The 12,396-nt window shown below is 44.8% G+C and overlaps 1 protein-coding gene across 3 annotated transcripts in view; it reads right to left on the bottom strand.

Annotated features, from left to right (window-relative positions):
• Positions 1–3,940: 3,940 nt before the first annotated feature.
• ARHGAP26 (Rho GTPase activating protein 26) overlaps positions 3,941–12,396 on the bottom strand; it is a 474,900-nt gene continuing 466,444 nt past the window's right edge. For all 3 annotated transcript variants that reach the window (XM_068536090.1, XM_068536092.1, XM_068536091.1), the window contains one exon: positions 3,941–9,925. In XM_068536090.1, the coding sequence (XP_068392191.1) occupies positions 9,837–9,925 (89 nt within the window). In that variant the 3' untranslated portion in view covers positions 3,941–9,836. The remainder of the gene's footprint in view (positions 9,926–12,396) is intronic.

The following is a 12,396-nucleotide window of genomic DNA, read 5'->3' as shown; positions in this document are numbered from 1 at the left end:
CCTCTGCAGGGACTGCCTCCTTGCTGTGTCCTCAAGGATGCTGGGACTGGCCAAAGATTGCAGCTGGAGTCCCTGGGGCTGCCCAGGGAACCAGGAGTGTCTGCACAGAGCTCCAGGAGCGGGGAGCTTTTCTCCCAAGATGAGGGAGCAAAGGGCTCCTTGGAGAAAAGAAAGTTTTTAATCAAAAAACTGCCTGCTCTTATTCCAGCCACTGTAAAACCAAGCTGTTTGTCAGAAATTGTAATTTCTGAAGGGCTCACTACTGCAAAGGCCGTAAGGAGGTGGTTGATATAGTTCCAAGGAGGGAGGAGGCTGATGTGGGTGATCGAAGAACCAAGTCAAAAATGGAAGGAAAAACTTCCACCCAATTAAAAAAGTTTACACATTTATGTAAAATCACGTGTGTATATCTATAAAGAAAAATTTTAAAAAAATGTAAGAGCATATGGGCTCTAGAAGCAGATAGACCTATGTTGGAATTTCAGTTTCACCACTTCTTAGCTTGTGTGACCTCCCTGATCCTCAGTTTCCTCATCTATGAAATTATAGTATTTCCTTCACATGTTTTGAGGATTCAGTGAGTTAAGGCATGTATAGTAGTGTCTGGTACCTAGTAAGATAGTGATAAATGTTAGCTGATATTGTCATTTATTGAGAGAAGACAGAAGGCTAAAGGCTAAGGGAGTAGGGGTACAATTCTCAGAAAGACCTTATCTCCTCATGTTCCAATCATAGTGAACTCACCTCTCTTTCTTTCTCTTTCTCTCTTTCCCCTTCATGCCTCAGTCCTTGCTGTCCTTGTGCTTTCTCTCCATCTTTCAAGATCTCCAGTGTCACTTCTTTGTGAAGCTTTCTCTGGTACTTGCCTCCCAAAGAGAAAGGATCAATCTTCCCTGGAGCCCGGAACTACCCACCACACACAGAAAGTGTAGCAAATTGCACATGGCAAACTCTGGTTCTTGTAGACCTGCCATCACCGAGGCCAACTGTGAGTTCCCTGGGGACAGAAATCATGTCTTATACTTCCCGGTTTAAACAGCTCCTGGCACACAAGAGGTCATCACGAAGTGTTTGCTGAATGGAAGCATGAAAACAGAGGGTGACTGCTCTAAAACGATGATGGCTCCACTCTTAAGGAAAAACAGAAAGGAAATGGACAGAAGCTGCATCCTGGGAAACTTCAGTTAGACACAAAGAATTCCCTTGGTGAGAGTGTTAGATGCCAGACCAAGTTCCCATGGGACAGTGTGGAATTTCCTTTAAGGGTCTTGAAAAAGGAATACTTCTTATTTTGTGGGTGATTCTGATGTGGGTTTGCTTGAAGGCAGGTCTCCAGCCTGGTTTGAAGTTCATAAAACCACCCATAAGTAATTTAGATGACAGAGAAGGGTCTGGGCTCTTGGTCAGCTGGCCATCCAGATGGTTTCTTGCGCCAAGTGCTAGCGAGGAGGCTGGGAAAGAATGTGGCTGTGTGTGCCTGAACGGAGGCTGGGAAGTCTCTCCCACAAGCCTGAATCCCGGGACGCGAGTGAATAGAGTAGCTTGTCAAGGAGGACCACAACGTCGTCACCGTGTGTTCAAGCACCCACGTCTAATGATCCGATTTCTTTCTTTCAACCGGAAGTGTAGAGGAAGACAGGAAGGAGGGACTGGAGTCCAGAGCAGTGCTGTCCCACCTCCTGTCACATGGTCAGCCCCCCAGGGGCCATCTGGCCCCTGTCACATGCCAGGCCCTGTTCTGATGGAGGTATTAAGAGGGCGACATAAAATGTCAAACATTTGATGACAAATAATGAGTTAATTATAGGTAGAAAGTACTGTGAAAGGGCAAAATGGTGTGATCAGGAGAAAAGGTGGAAAAAGAAAGATGGTTCCCCTTCACTATCATTCCTCCATCTAACACAGGCAAGCAAGCATTAATCTCCCACATCTCTTTCACAGATAAAGGTTCAGAAAAGGCAGGAAAACATTTAATAATTGAAAAAAAAAGTCTTTCCAATAATCCACGCCCCCAAACGCAAAAAGGACATACAGCCACTGTGTCAAGAGGAACCTTTTAGTTTTAGGGTACACACAAGACCAAGAGGTCACCGAATGTGGTTTGGTGCCTAGAGAAAGGACGTATGAATTCAAGTCTTGACTAAATTTGCCGGTTGGTCTTGGGAATGCATGTCGGCTACCAGGGTTTTAGCAAACAGAGCCTGCGGCAGGCCTCCTGGGGTCAATGTCACAATACACAGTGTGACAGTTGTTGCCAAGTGCTGTGGGATAGAGTGAGTCAAGGCTTTGATCATTTCAGCCGAAAACCATCCTGCTTTGGTCCCCCCTGGCTGACACCAGCCAGGTAACCGGGTAACACAGGGTGGTGGTTGTGAAGGATGCAGCCTGGCTGGGTATGGCTGCAGGCTCTCCCATGCGCTGACCCTCACCCACCCCGAGCAGGAACCACGTTGGTTAGAGGCTCCCTTGGCTGCTGTGCAGGCTGAACTCAGGCAATCCTGACTAGCCCAGCACAGTTAATTAGCTGCAGCTTAGCGTAGTGCTATTAAAAGCAGGGCGAGCCAAAGACACTGTCACATCTGGGTAAGAGAGACGTGTGGTATCCGAGGAGAGGTTGAGAAATAATTGAGAAAAGAAGGAATGAAAACCCTGATTTAATTCCCAAAAGAGCAAATGTGTTTGAGGTCTGAGAAAATCTTTCATTTACATGATTTCAAGTGTCAATCAAGTCCATGTCTAACCAAGGTGCTCTTAGGACCAATCATGCGGCCGGAGCTAATAAGCGAAAAACACCAAACCAAGCACATGATGTGACACAATTTGAGCTCTGCTCTGGCTGCTAAAAGCAACAAGAGAATGAAAACCTTTCCCATTAGAAAAACCGTAAGAGTAGAAGTGATGGGGGAGTGATGGGGAGTCTGGTGGAAAGGGCAAGGACATAGATAAGATACAAATCCATACATACATTTCATTCTCCACACGATGGGCATCAGTTACACACGTGTGCCACTCAGAAGGTCTCACCTAGGTACCGTATGACCCCACACACCTGTGACGCTTCAGATGCTGGGACAATTTTCCAGCACAGGGTGTAAGCTCGGTGAAGGCAGAGGTGCTGTGAATCCGTGCTGTTCACAGGGGTAAACCAGCCCTTATTAAGTGGCAAACGAGGACAGTATAAACAGTTCACATGTGACCCACATATTCAATTAGTCACCCCTCAGAACGAGGCACCAGGGGATACTCACTCGCCTTCTGCTTGCCCAGGGCAAGCTTCTGGAGCCAGAAGCTTTGCCCTCCATCCCCAGAGTCCAGGCTCCTCTGCCCTCTCCTTCTGGCTCCTCTGTTCTCACAGCAGAAGCTGGGAGTGAATTGTAAACCTGGGTCCCAGGCTGCAACTCAGGATGTACCTGGAGGGGATATGATGAATGAGACAACTCAATAACATGAGCTGGCCTGGGACAGCATGTTACAAGTGACTGATTTACAACCCTGGGGGACACGCCCAGCTGTGTGGTGGGACTGTCTGTATTTTGGCTCTTTGATTATTCCATCCTGTGTTAATGAAGTTCCAGAAAATGGTTGATTTGACAATCAAATTTAGGAAGAATAAAATATGTATCGTAGGAGATAAAGTCAGAAACATTCATTGGAATGTGACTCTTTGGGGCTTAACTGTTTAACATGCATGACCGCTTCTCCTCAAGGTCACGAGCAGTTGACCTCTCCCTAAAGGAAACCAGAGCTCCCCAGAGCACATCAGAAATCAGCACTGTGGTTGTCACCAGTGACCTCAGGAGCCCAGACTTGTGATCTTTGATCATGGTCTTTGCTTATTTGAAAAAAATATTAAAATACGCATCATGTCAAAACTTCATCAGAAACTCAAGAAACAAACATACCACCAAATGGAAAAGTCATTTAATTCAAAAATCATACTTCCACTAGTTTCACAGGGACTGTCACATAAACCAACCAAAAGTAAGAAAGCCAAGTTTCAGAGGCCACCCAACAGAAACTGTATTTTCTTTACAGATATGCTTAGTGACACAAAAGCACATTTTTTTTCTTTTCAAGCCTGAACATGGCAAAACTGTTTTATGAATAACAGGGAAAAAGTTCTATTCTAGTCACAAGTTACTTCTTAATTACTAAATAGGATTCTACACACCAGTTGATATTCAATACTGAATCGAAGTTTAAAACAGTGCATTTATGTTTTTCAAAAAAAAACATTAAAGTGCCATTTTTAAGTACTTTATTGATAGTATATCACACAGCATTTTATAATATACTCAAAGGTAGCCTAAGTTGTGAATTAAACATGCAAATATTTTCTTCTCCAAAACATGGACAAAATGTCTTTTAGAGTGCTTGTGAAGACTAGCCTACTATGAACCACTAATTGTTTATGAGTTTGATCTTTTTTTCAACATGACTCTTAATAAGTTAATAAGGAATATAGCTATAGACAGTAATCATCTGATAAATATGAACAAAGTTTTCAAATGGCACTTAAGTTACATCTTTGATCATTCTGATAGTCAATCAACAGCCTCTCTTGTTTCTCTGATTCTCAAACTTCAAATCTTAAAGGCTGTCAAGGCTCAGCAACTGCCAGCTCATGTGGGTTTCTAGAAGACAGTCTGTATCTTTACATATGTAAATGTGAGCTGTACACATACATACACAAACACATACTAATACGTATACACTTAAGAATCATCAGATGAACCTCTTTTCACAGGTTCAAGGTTGACCCTGGCATCTGGATACCCAAGGAAGCGGCGTGTAGGGTCTGTTTGGACAATTTTGTAGAAATGGTTGACGTAGAAATGATTGATGTCAAATGTCTTGGCCTCTCCAGGTAATTCTGACACTTTATCACTATTCTTGGTTCTCACTGACTACACTAAATAGAATTTTGATGTTAATAGTCATTCCTATACTTACACGGGTCCAGGACTGTGCTAAGCCTTTGCTCTCTAAGGCATTCTGCCTTGAAAAATGTTTTCATCTTGTAGCGTCCTGTAAAACTTCTGTAAAAAAATTAGCTGTGAGCTTTTTATGTGATAGATTTTCCCCCCTATTAAGAACTATATTTATCCCTCTTTAAAAAAATCCAAAGTTCTTCAGTATGGTTTGCCTTTCTCTTTCTGCTCTTAGCATTACTTTATACCCAATTCTTTTTCTCCTAAGAATACAAGTGCTTCCATTAGGAGATCACATTTTAGCCAGGGCTGGCTCTGAATGACGTCTGAATTCTCTGTATGGCCTCTCCCTGTGCTTTGGGAAGCCCTTTAGTTAGACAAGTACTGTAGGCGGTGAAAGGAAACAAGCTAATTATGACTTGGTGGAGTCTGGTCTCAGGCATGCTGTAGGTTTGTGCAAGGTCCATTATTCTATGGCTGTTGTCATTTGGAGGCTACATTTAAAGAAAAGTGGTTCAGCACCCAGCACACCAGCCTGGCTGCCAAACACATTTGAGCATGATAAGATACATTTTTTAAACGCCGGCACAGGGTGTGTGAGAGGACACCCAGTTGACTTAGATGTGGGGCAGGGCTGTCTAGGTAAATGATTACTGTCAAGTTTGCCAGTCATGACAGATTAACTCCCTAGACAGTATACCCAGGACATTCCTTTTAAAGTCAGGTAGCTAAGTGGCTGTTTAGTTTCTTCAGGGCTGGCTACCTACTTGGGTAACACGGTTGCTCATAAAACATTTGATGCTAGGGCGAACTGTGCCATGATGGCCACTGTTGTACCTGGGAGTCCTGGGTCTATAAAACTGGGGGGTTCAGACTTGCTTCTTTTAGAAACAGAAGCCAGAGGATGAAAGGTGCCAAAAGACAGTCATGAGTAGTTGATAATGTTATGTTCAGTCGATTATTTCTGTCTCCCTACTCCACAAATCATGGATGTTTTTAGAGTCTATACAGTCAAGACAGAGCTTTTGGCGTGACAAGGGTTGCTGTTTTCAAGAGACACAAACTCTGATGGTAGAAGGACTTCCCTTTGAGCTACAGGTATGGCACACATAACTGCAGAGTCCTGGCAAACAGTGAAATCACCCTGTCACTAGCATGACTCTGTGTTGCTAATGTCGATTGGCCAATACCTGATTGTTCATTTATTCTCTTTCTCTTTGCCTTTCTATCCAAAAAGCACTCAGCAAGAGGACATGAACTGGAATTATGTTGAAAAAACAAACAAACAAACCCCAGTTTGGTGTGACAGAAGAAAACACACATTGGCTGTAGAAATACTAAAACACTAAACTAAAAACTGGCTCCAATCCTAGGATACAAAGGCCGGCAGTGCTATACAGGGTCCATCCCTCTATGTTCAGATTTGAAAACAGAAGAGAATATCATCAGTCTTGAGCAAGTCAGGACTTTACTTGCCTGGGGGGTGGGGGAAGAATGTGAAACTAGTTGTCTTCTCAAGGCATGGCATTCTGTAACTACAGAACTCTGTTGAGTACCTGGAGGAGGTGTGAGAGACTGATCTTGATGCCCCAAAAAGACTCAGGCTATGTCTGCCTACCTGATCCCAGGGCCTTCCAAAAGCAACACGAGGCTCCTGGGAAAGTTCAGGGATTTTGGTCAATAGTACTCCACTCTGATACCCAGTTCACTCTCCTAATCTGCCCTAAGAGTCCCTATTCCAGAAGACAGAGTTAGAGGTGGGGAGTAAAGATAGTGGAGGGTAAAACCCATTTTCAGCCTTCAAGTTCCTTCTTATTTGTCGGCTCATATTCTGAACAGTGTCTCCAGTTCTGTAGATGATGGGGAGGAGGGGAGCCTGGCCAGGGAAAGGGAAGCAGAGTAGCCATCTGTCAGGGCCCAGCACGGCCCAGAGAAGCTGGGAAGGGGTCTACCTAAAATTCCCATTGGTAGTAGCTCCATTTCCCTCGGCTTTGGATCAGAGCCAAATGGGGAGGGCGGCACATGCTTCCAAGTGGTCAAGCTGGGGCCAAGTGTTGGCAGGTAAGCTTCGGAGGAACTCCCAAAGCCAGGGCCTGGGACTTCTGGCCGTCCCCACATTAGCTCTAGTTAAGGTTCCAATGGGGCAGGTGGTGATTTAAAACGTCCAATGTGTTAAAAGCATTATGTTGCACTCTTTCTATTTGGAAAGCACAGTGGTATAGAGTGTGCTTGTCCCTCTAGCCCCTTTGAACAGGTCCCCAGGCTGTTCAAAGTCCACAGGGAGTGGGTATAGCCTGCTCATATGTGCCCTTTCTTCTCGGGTTTTCAATGATAGCTTTCCTGAGTCCTATCTTGGTCTTCTCCAGTCTTAATTCTTGTTTCCTGATTCAGTGGTGGTGTCTCGCTCACTGCTGGGTGAGCTCCTGGGTAATAGCTGTGTCATCCTTGAGCTGATGGAATGAATCACAATGACAGACTCCTATTAACTTTAAAGTCATCTAGAAAGCTATAACAGCACAATCTCCACCCCTCTTTGGGGGTTTTTCTTTGTCTTATTTTGGAGCTATAGGGAATCTGAGATGAATAAACATGTTTAGGGAAAGGGGAAGAAGCAGCATGTCAAGAACTAAAGATCCTAAGAAGCCAGTTTTTCTTGGAACTTAGACACACACACTTGCAAACTAGCTTGGACTCGTTTATGAAGCCTTAGAAGATGCGCAGAAGAGTAAGATACAAGGAGCGTGCAATTATCCCACCTTCTGTCCTGGTACCTTGGGGTACCAAGAAATACACCTGAGAAGAAAAATGAAAAGAAAAAAAAAAAAAAAATCTAACCCCTGGCCTCACCTGTTTAAATCCTGAGCTTCATCTTACTACTGGATACGAGTTCTCGGAAAAGTTCATTGCCTGAACATGCTCCTTCCATCTCCAAATCCAAAGCCCAAGAAATGCTCAAAAAACCACATCTGGATAAAGAAGACTGAACACCATTAATGTGTCATGCCCACCAACAAGAGCCAGCAGAGTGTGTGGAAATATCTTCTCCTTCCTCAAGGCCAGAGAAGGGATGATCTTAACTCTCTTCGACCTTGTGTCCCCTCTCTCCCTCGTATACACACCTGTTCAGCAATCAAAGCTTAAATGTGTGAAGCAACTAACTTATAGAATATCAAATATAAAACTTTGCCATATAGTATTTCAAATCACTCTATTTACATGTTTATCTTTTCAAAAAAAATGTAAAAGATACAGTAATTCAACACAATTCAAGTTTTTCTTTTCCTCTTTAAAGTTCCCTCAAGAGGAATTCCAGAAGCAGGACATACTCTGGAACGATGCCACCATCCCGAGGGGCTCCTGTCCTGGAGAGCTTGACAGTCCCTCACTTCGGAGTTTGTCTGCCCAGAATCACTCTTGCAAGGACATTCAAGTGTGGAAATACTGGGACTCTCTTCTTTGGAAGCCAAGTGAATTTGAAATGTCCAGGCCAAACCTCCCTACCCAAGGCGGTCTTCCACATGACCCAGCCCCTTCTGGACCAGCAAATTCTCTTTCTCAGAAGGTACCCATCCCACCTTCCATGCCCCAACCTTCTGGCATCCTCCTAAATCACAATGGCTTATGATATTAGTCTCATGCCTCAAAAGCCTGAGAAACAATTCCCTTTTTCTGACTGGCAGTGAACATGTATGTCCTTTTAAACTAGAGGCCATGGGGTTAGTCCAGGAATCATGCCTGAAAACCGCCAGGGCACCAGTGCTGAGCAGCCCAGGGCACTGCCAGGGGGCTAGTCAGTGAAGGGCTACAGGCAGGCAAGGACAGGGGAAGGGACAGGTGAATGGGAGGGAATGAGTCATTGGGAGGGTATTCCCCTTTGGGAGGCAGCATGTTGCCCTCTAGAAAGCAGACACTAGTTGCATGGAAGAACAGAAATATTAAGCCTGTATGTAATTTAATCTCAAGAGGTTACTAGAGTTTGTTCCAAATATATCCTGGTGCTGCTGAAATTCATCAGAAAGGGAGCAGTTCCCAGCTGCTATTCTATCTGCCCCCAAGTAGACCTTGATCTTCGCCTTCAGGTCGTTGGAAAACCATTCCAAAAACAGCCAAAAAGCAGGGAGAAAAAAACACGTCATGCAAAGAGTGTGTTATTTTCTGGTTTGGTTTTAGAGTAGGTTGGGTTGCCGTGGTTACGAGGCAATGGCAGCCCTCGGTGGCAGAGAAGTTCCTAGCTTGGGAGGGGGGCCGTGGGGGTGTGTGTGCTCCCCTGCATGAGAGGACTGGACAGAATTCTGCTGGTGCTGGGCCAGTGGCTGCTTGAGAGATGGTGAGAGATTGGATCTTATGTAAACAGCGCCATAACCCTTCTCTATCCTGCATGCAAACAAACAGACCCAGCCGCCTATAGCACGGCAGGTCTCAAGTATTTAGAGGTGGGGTAGAGAGAGTGTCTACTGTAAACAATAGCTGTGGATCCAGACTGGGTCTCAGGCCACTGCCCAGCCCTGTCAGAGCCAGCTATACTGCAAGCTCCTGGGGACTGCTTATATCTCACTTACTTCCTTTTTCAAAAGGTTGGGGTTTGGATGACTACTGAAACAAAATGAGCTCACCCCACGTAGGGTGCTAAATGAGAGAAATGGCTTTGTAAGCCTTTCTTGTTATCAAAATCAAACGGCCTCCTCCGCTGATTTACTTCTGTTTCTTGCAGTATCACCGCACGTCAGCTGAGATGATCATGGGGATGGGTGACACCAGAGTTCACAGAAACATTCGTGTTGACAGGTAGCAGCAGAGTCAGTCACCCTGCACTTCTCAGCGGCGAAGAGCAATGGCCCACAACACTGGAATCAGCAGTTGTCATGGACACCATGAAAAGCTCAGCAGTTCTGCCAGGGCCCATGGTTAGAGGAACTCCACGTAGTTCTCGGGGATGAGGCCCGTCTTTCCATTCAGAGTCCCCTCCAACCAGCCGGGCTCCTGAGATGGATGCACTGTACAGGAAGCGGGGAGAGAGCGACAAGAAATGACGTTACAGATAGGGTAGGAGGTGGGTGCGTACTGTGTGCGTGTGAAGGAAGTTTAGAGATTGGGTGCAGTCGCCCGTTAAGTTACATCATTCTCGGATTTGTTTAAACCAGAGTTTCTCAACCCACTGGGGGACCTGGTGAAGGTCATTCTGAACGTTCTCCATAATTAAAAGGGGAAGAGACACAGGCATTCAAAATTCTGCATACAATTTTAGGAGTTTCACGGACTTTCTGAAGTTCCTGGTTTAAACTGTAAAGAAGTAACAGATTTCTGCATTTTAGTTTAGAGGTCACAGTTATGATATCCCACCTATATATTTATTTACCTAGGTATCCATCCATCCAGCCCTATACTCATTTACCTACCCAGTGTTGACTATGTACCAGATAAAGTACCTATGGAGGACTGCTAAGAACTAGTCCTTAAAGATATGTAGCTCCTGGACTCCCCTGGTGGCACAGTGGTTAAGAATCCGTCTGCCAATGCAGGGGACACGGGTTCGAGCCCTGGTCCGGGAAGATCCCACATGCCGCGGAGCAACTAAGCCCGTGCGCCACAACTACTGAGCCTGCGCTCTAGAGCCTGCGAGCCACAACTACTGAAGCCCGTGTGCCACAACTACTGAAGCCCGTGCGCCTAAAGCCAGTGCTCGGCAACAAGAGAAGCCACCACAATGAGAAGTCCGTGCACCGCAACGAAGACCCAACACAGCCAAAAATAAATAAATAAATAAATTTATTAAAAAAAAAAAATGTAGCTCCTAATCATGCATTTTACTTCCCTCCGAATCCATACCCTCTGCTTCTAATTTCCTTGCAAATTCCCTCTGCATTTTTGTTTTGTTTTGTTTTGTATTTTATAGTCTTCAAATAGCCCTCTCGTGGTTCCAACCATACCCTCCTTTAGTTTTCTTTCCTGTTCTCTGGAGTTTTCCTTCTTCCTATATACGAGTCTGAAAGCTGTCTTCTCCCTCTCTCTATTGCAATTTTAAAAATTTCTACCCTTTTGATTTTTCCATATCCAAAGAATATATACCCAATGCTCTGTGATGTCACAAGCCATCTCCATGGAAACCACTGTGATACTGTAAAAATTATATACAATCCAGCTGAGTCTGCAAAGCAGCCAACACCAGGAAGGAAGAGAGAAGGAATCCTGGACTTGGAGAGGAGGGTTGTTCATGTTTTTTGAACTGGGAATATACAAATCACTCTTGGGCGAGGCAGGACATTTGTTCTTACTGTTTTAGGAAAACTCCAATCCTCCGAGATTGTTTGGAGAGAATGAATTTTCCTCTATTCCCTTCCTAGGCCAATTAAGTAACTTCCTGAGCTTGTTTTAGAAAAGCATTTCCGCCCCCAACACTACTATAAAACTCTAGTTTCAGTTTGTAGGGAAATAAGAAAGAAGAGAGACCAAAGGAAGTAAATACAGAAGCAACAGAAGGACACACACTGAGGCTCACAGAAGATCAATGTCAACCTTGGCTAGATCTTGAAGGCTTCTTTAGGAAAAGACAAGGTCAAACATCTATGAGGTGGCCTCCAACATGTTTGCCTGATTTCATATCTCTAGGTTTCAGGAATAAACCCAAGTAGCGAGGGTACTTTGGATTCATGACACCACACAAGGAGGAGTCTGGGGGAGAAGTGCCATGGAAGAAAGAACACAACACAACTTAAAAGCAACCTGGTCTCTCCAATGACCAAGATCTTCCAGCCCACCGCTAAAATGCTAGCACCCAAACACCCCTGCCTTCTGCCCATCCATCCAGCTGATACTGCCAAGATCACTTCAGTTTCTTCAACCTAACAAGTGATAATAAAACTCTCCCCCCGCCTCAGCGGGTTCTTGTGAGGGTTCAGGAACCAACACGGAGAAAGCACAGTAAATGCTCAGTACAGGTGAGTCAGTAGGAGACCCTGTGTCATCTGATCGGTCATTCAGAATGGTCAGCAGGACTCTCCTGGTAAAAACCAAGTAAGGATCTGGTCTCAACAACCACCTAAACTTGGGGAAATCTCAAATGTTCAGAACCAAAACCAAACAAATCAAACTCACTCCCCAAAACAAAAGACCTAGAAAGAAGAAACCAACCAAACACACAAAATGAAAAACAAAAAAAAAGACAAACCCTCCGCCCCCATTTGACAGCAAAGCTCCTAGTTGAGTTGTTGTTCTACCAGATGCACCGAGTCCATCTCTTTCAGACTTTCTCCCTTCCTGGCCAGCTGTTCAAACACAGCTCAGGTGCAGAGGTGGTAACGTCTGCAAACATTAGAAATGGAATTTGCAGAATAAGGGGAGAATCAGAGGGGACAAAGGAGGCCCTCCAAACTAGAGAACAAGAGATATGTCATGGGGGACGGCAGGGGACAGTGCAGCCTTTGGGTCAGATTGCTGACTCAGAGAAGTCAGCAAGTCAGGCTTTAGT

This window comes from Eschrichtius robustus, chromosome 2 (genome assembly GCF_028021215.1).
Source record: "Eschrichtius robustus isolate mEscRob2 chromosome 2, mEscRob2.pri, whole genome shotgun sequence".
NCBI classification, from domain to species: domain Eukaryota; kingdom Metazoa; phylum Chordata; class Mammalia; order Artiodactyla; family Eschrichtiidae; genus Eschrichtius; species Eschrichtius robustus.
This window is presented reverse-complemented; position numbering and strand designations above follow the sequence as displayed.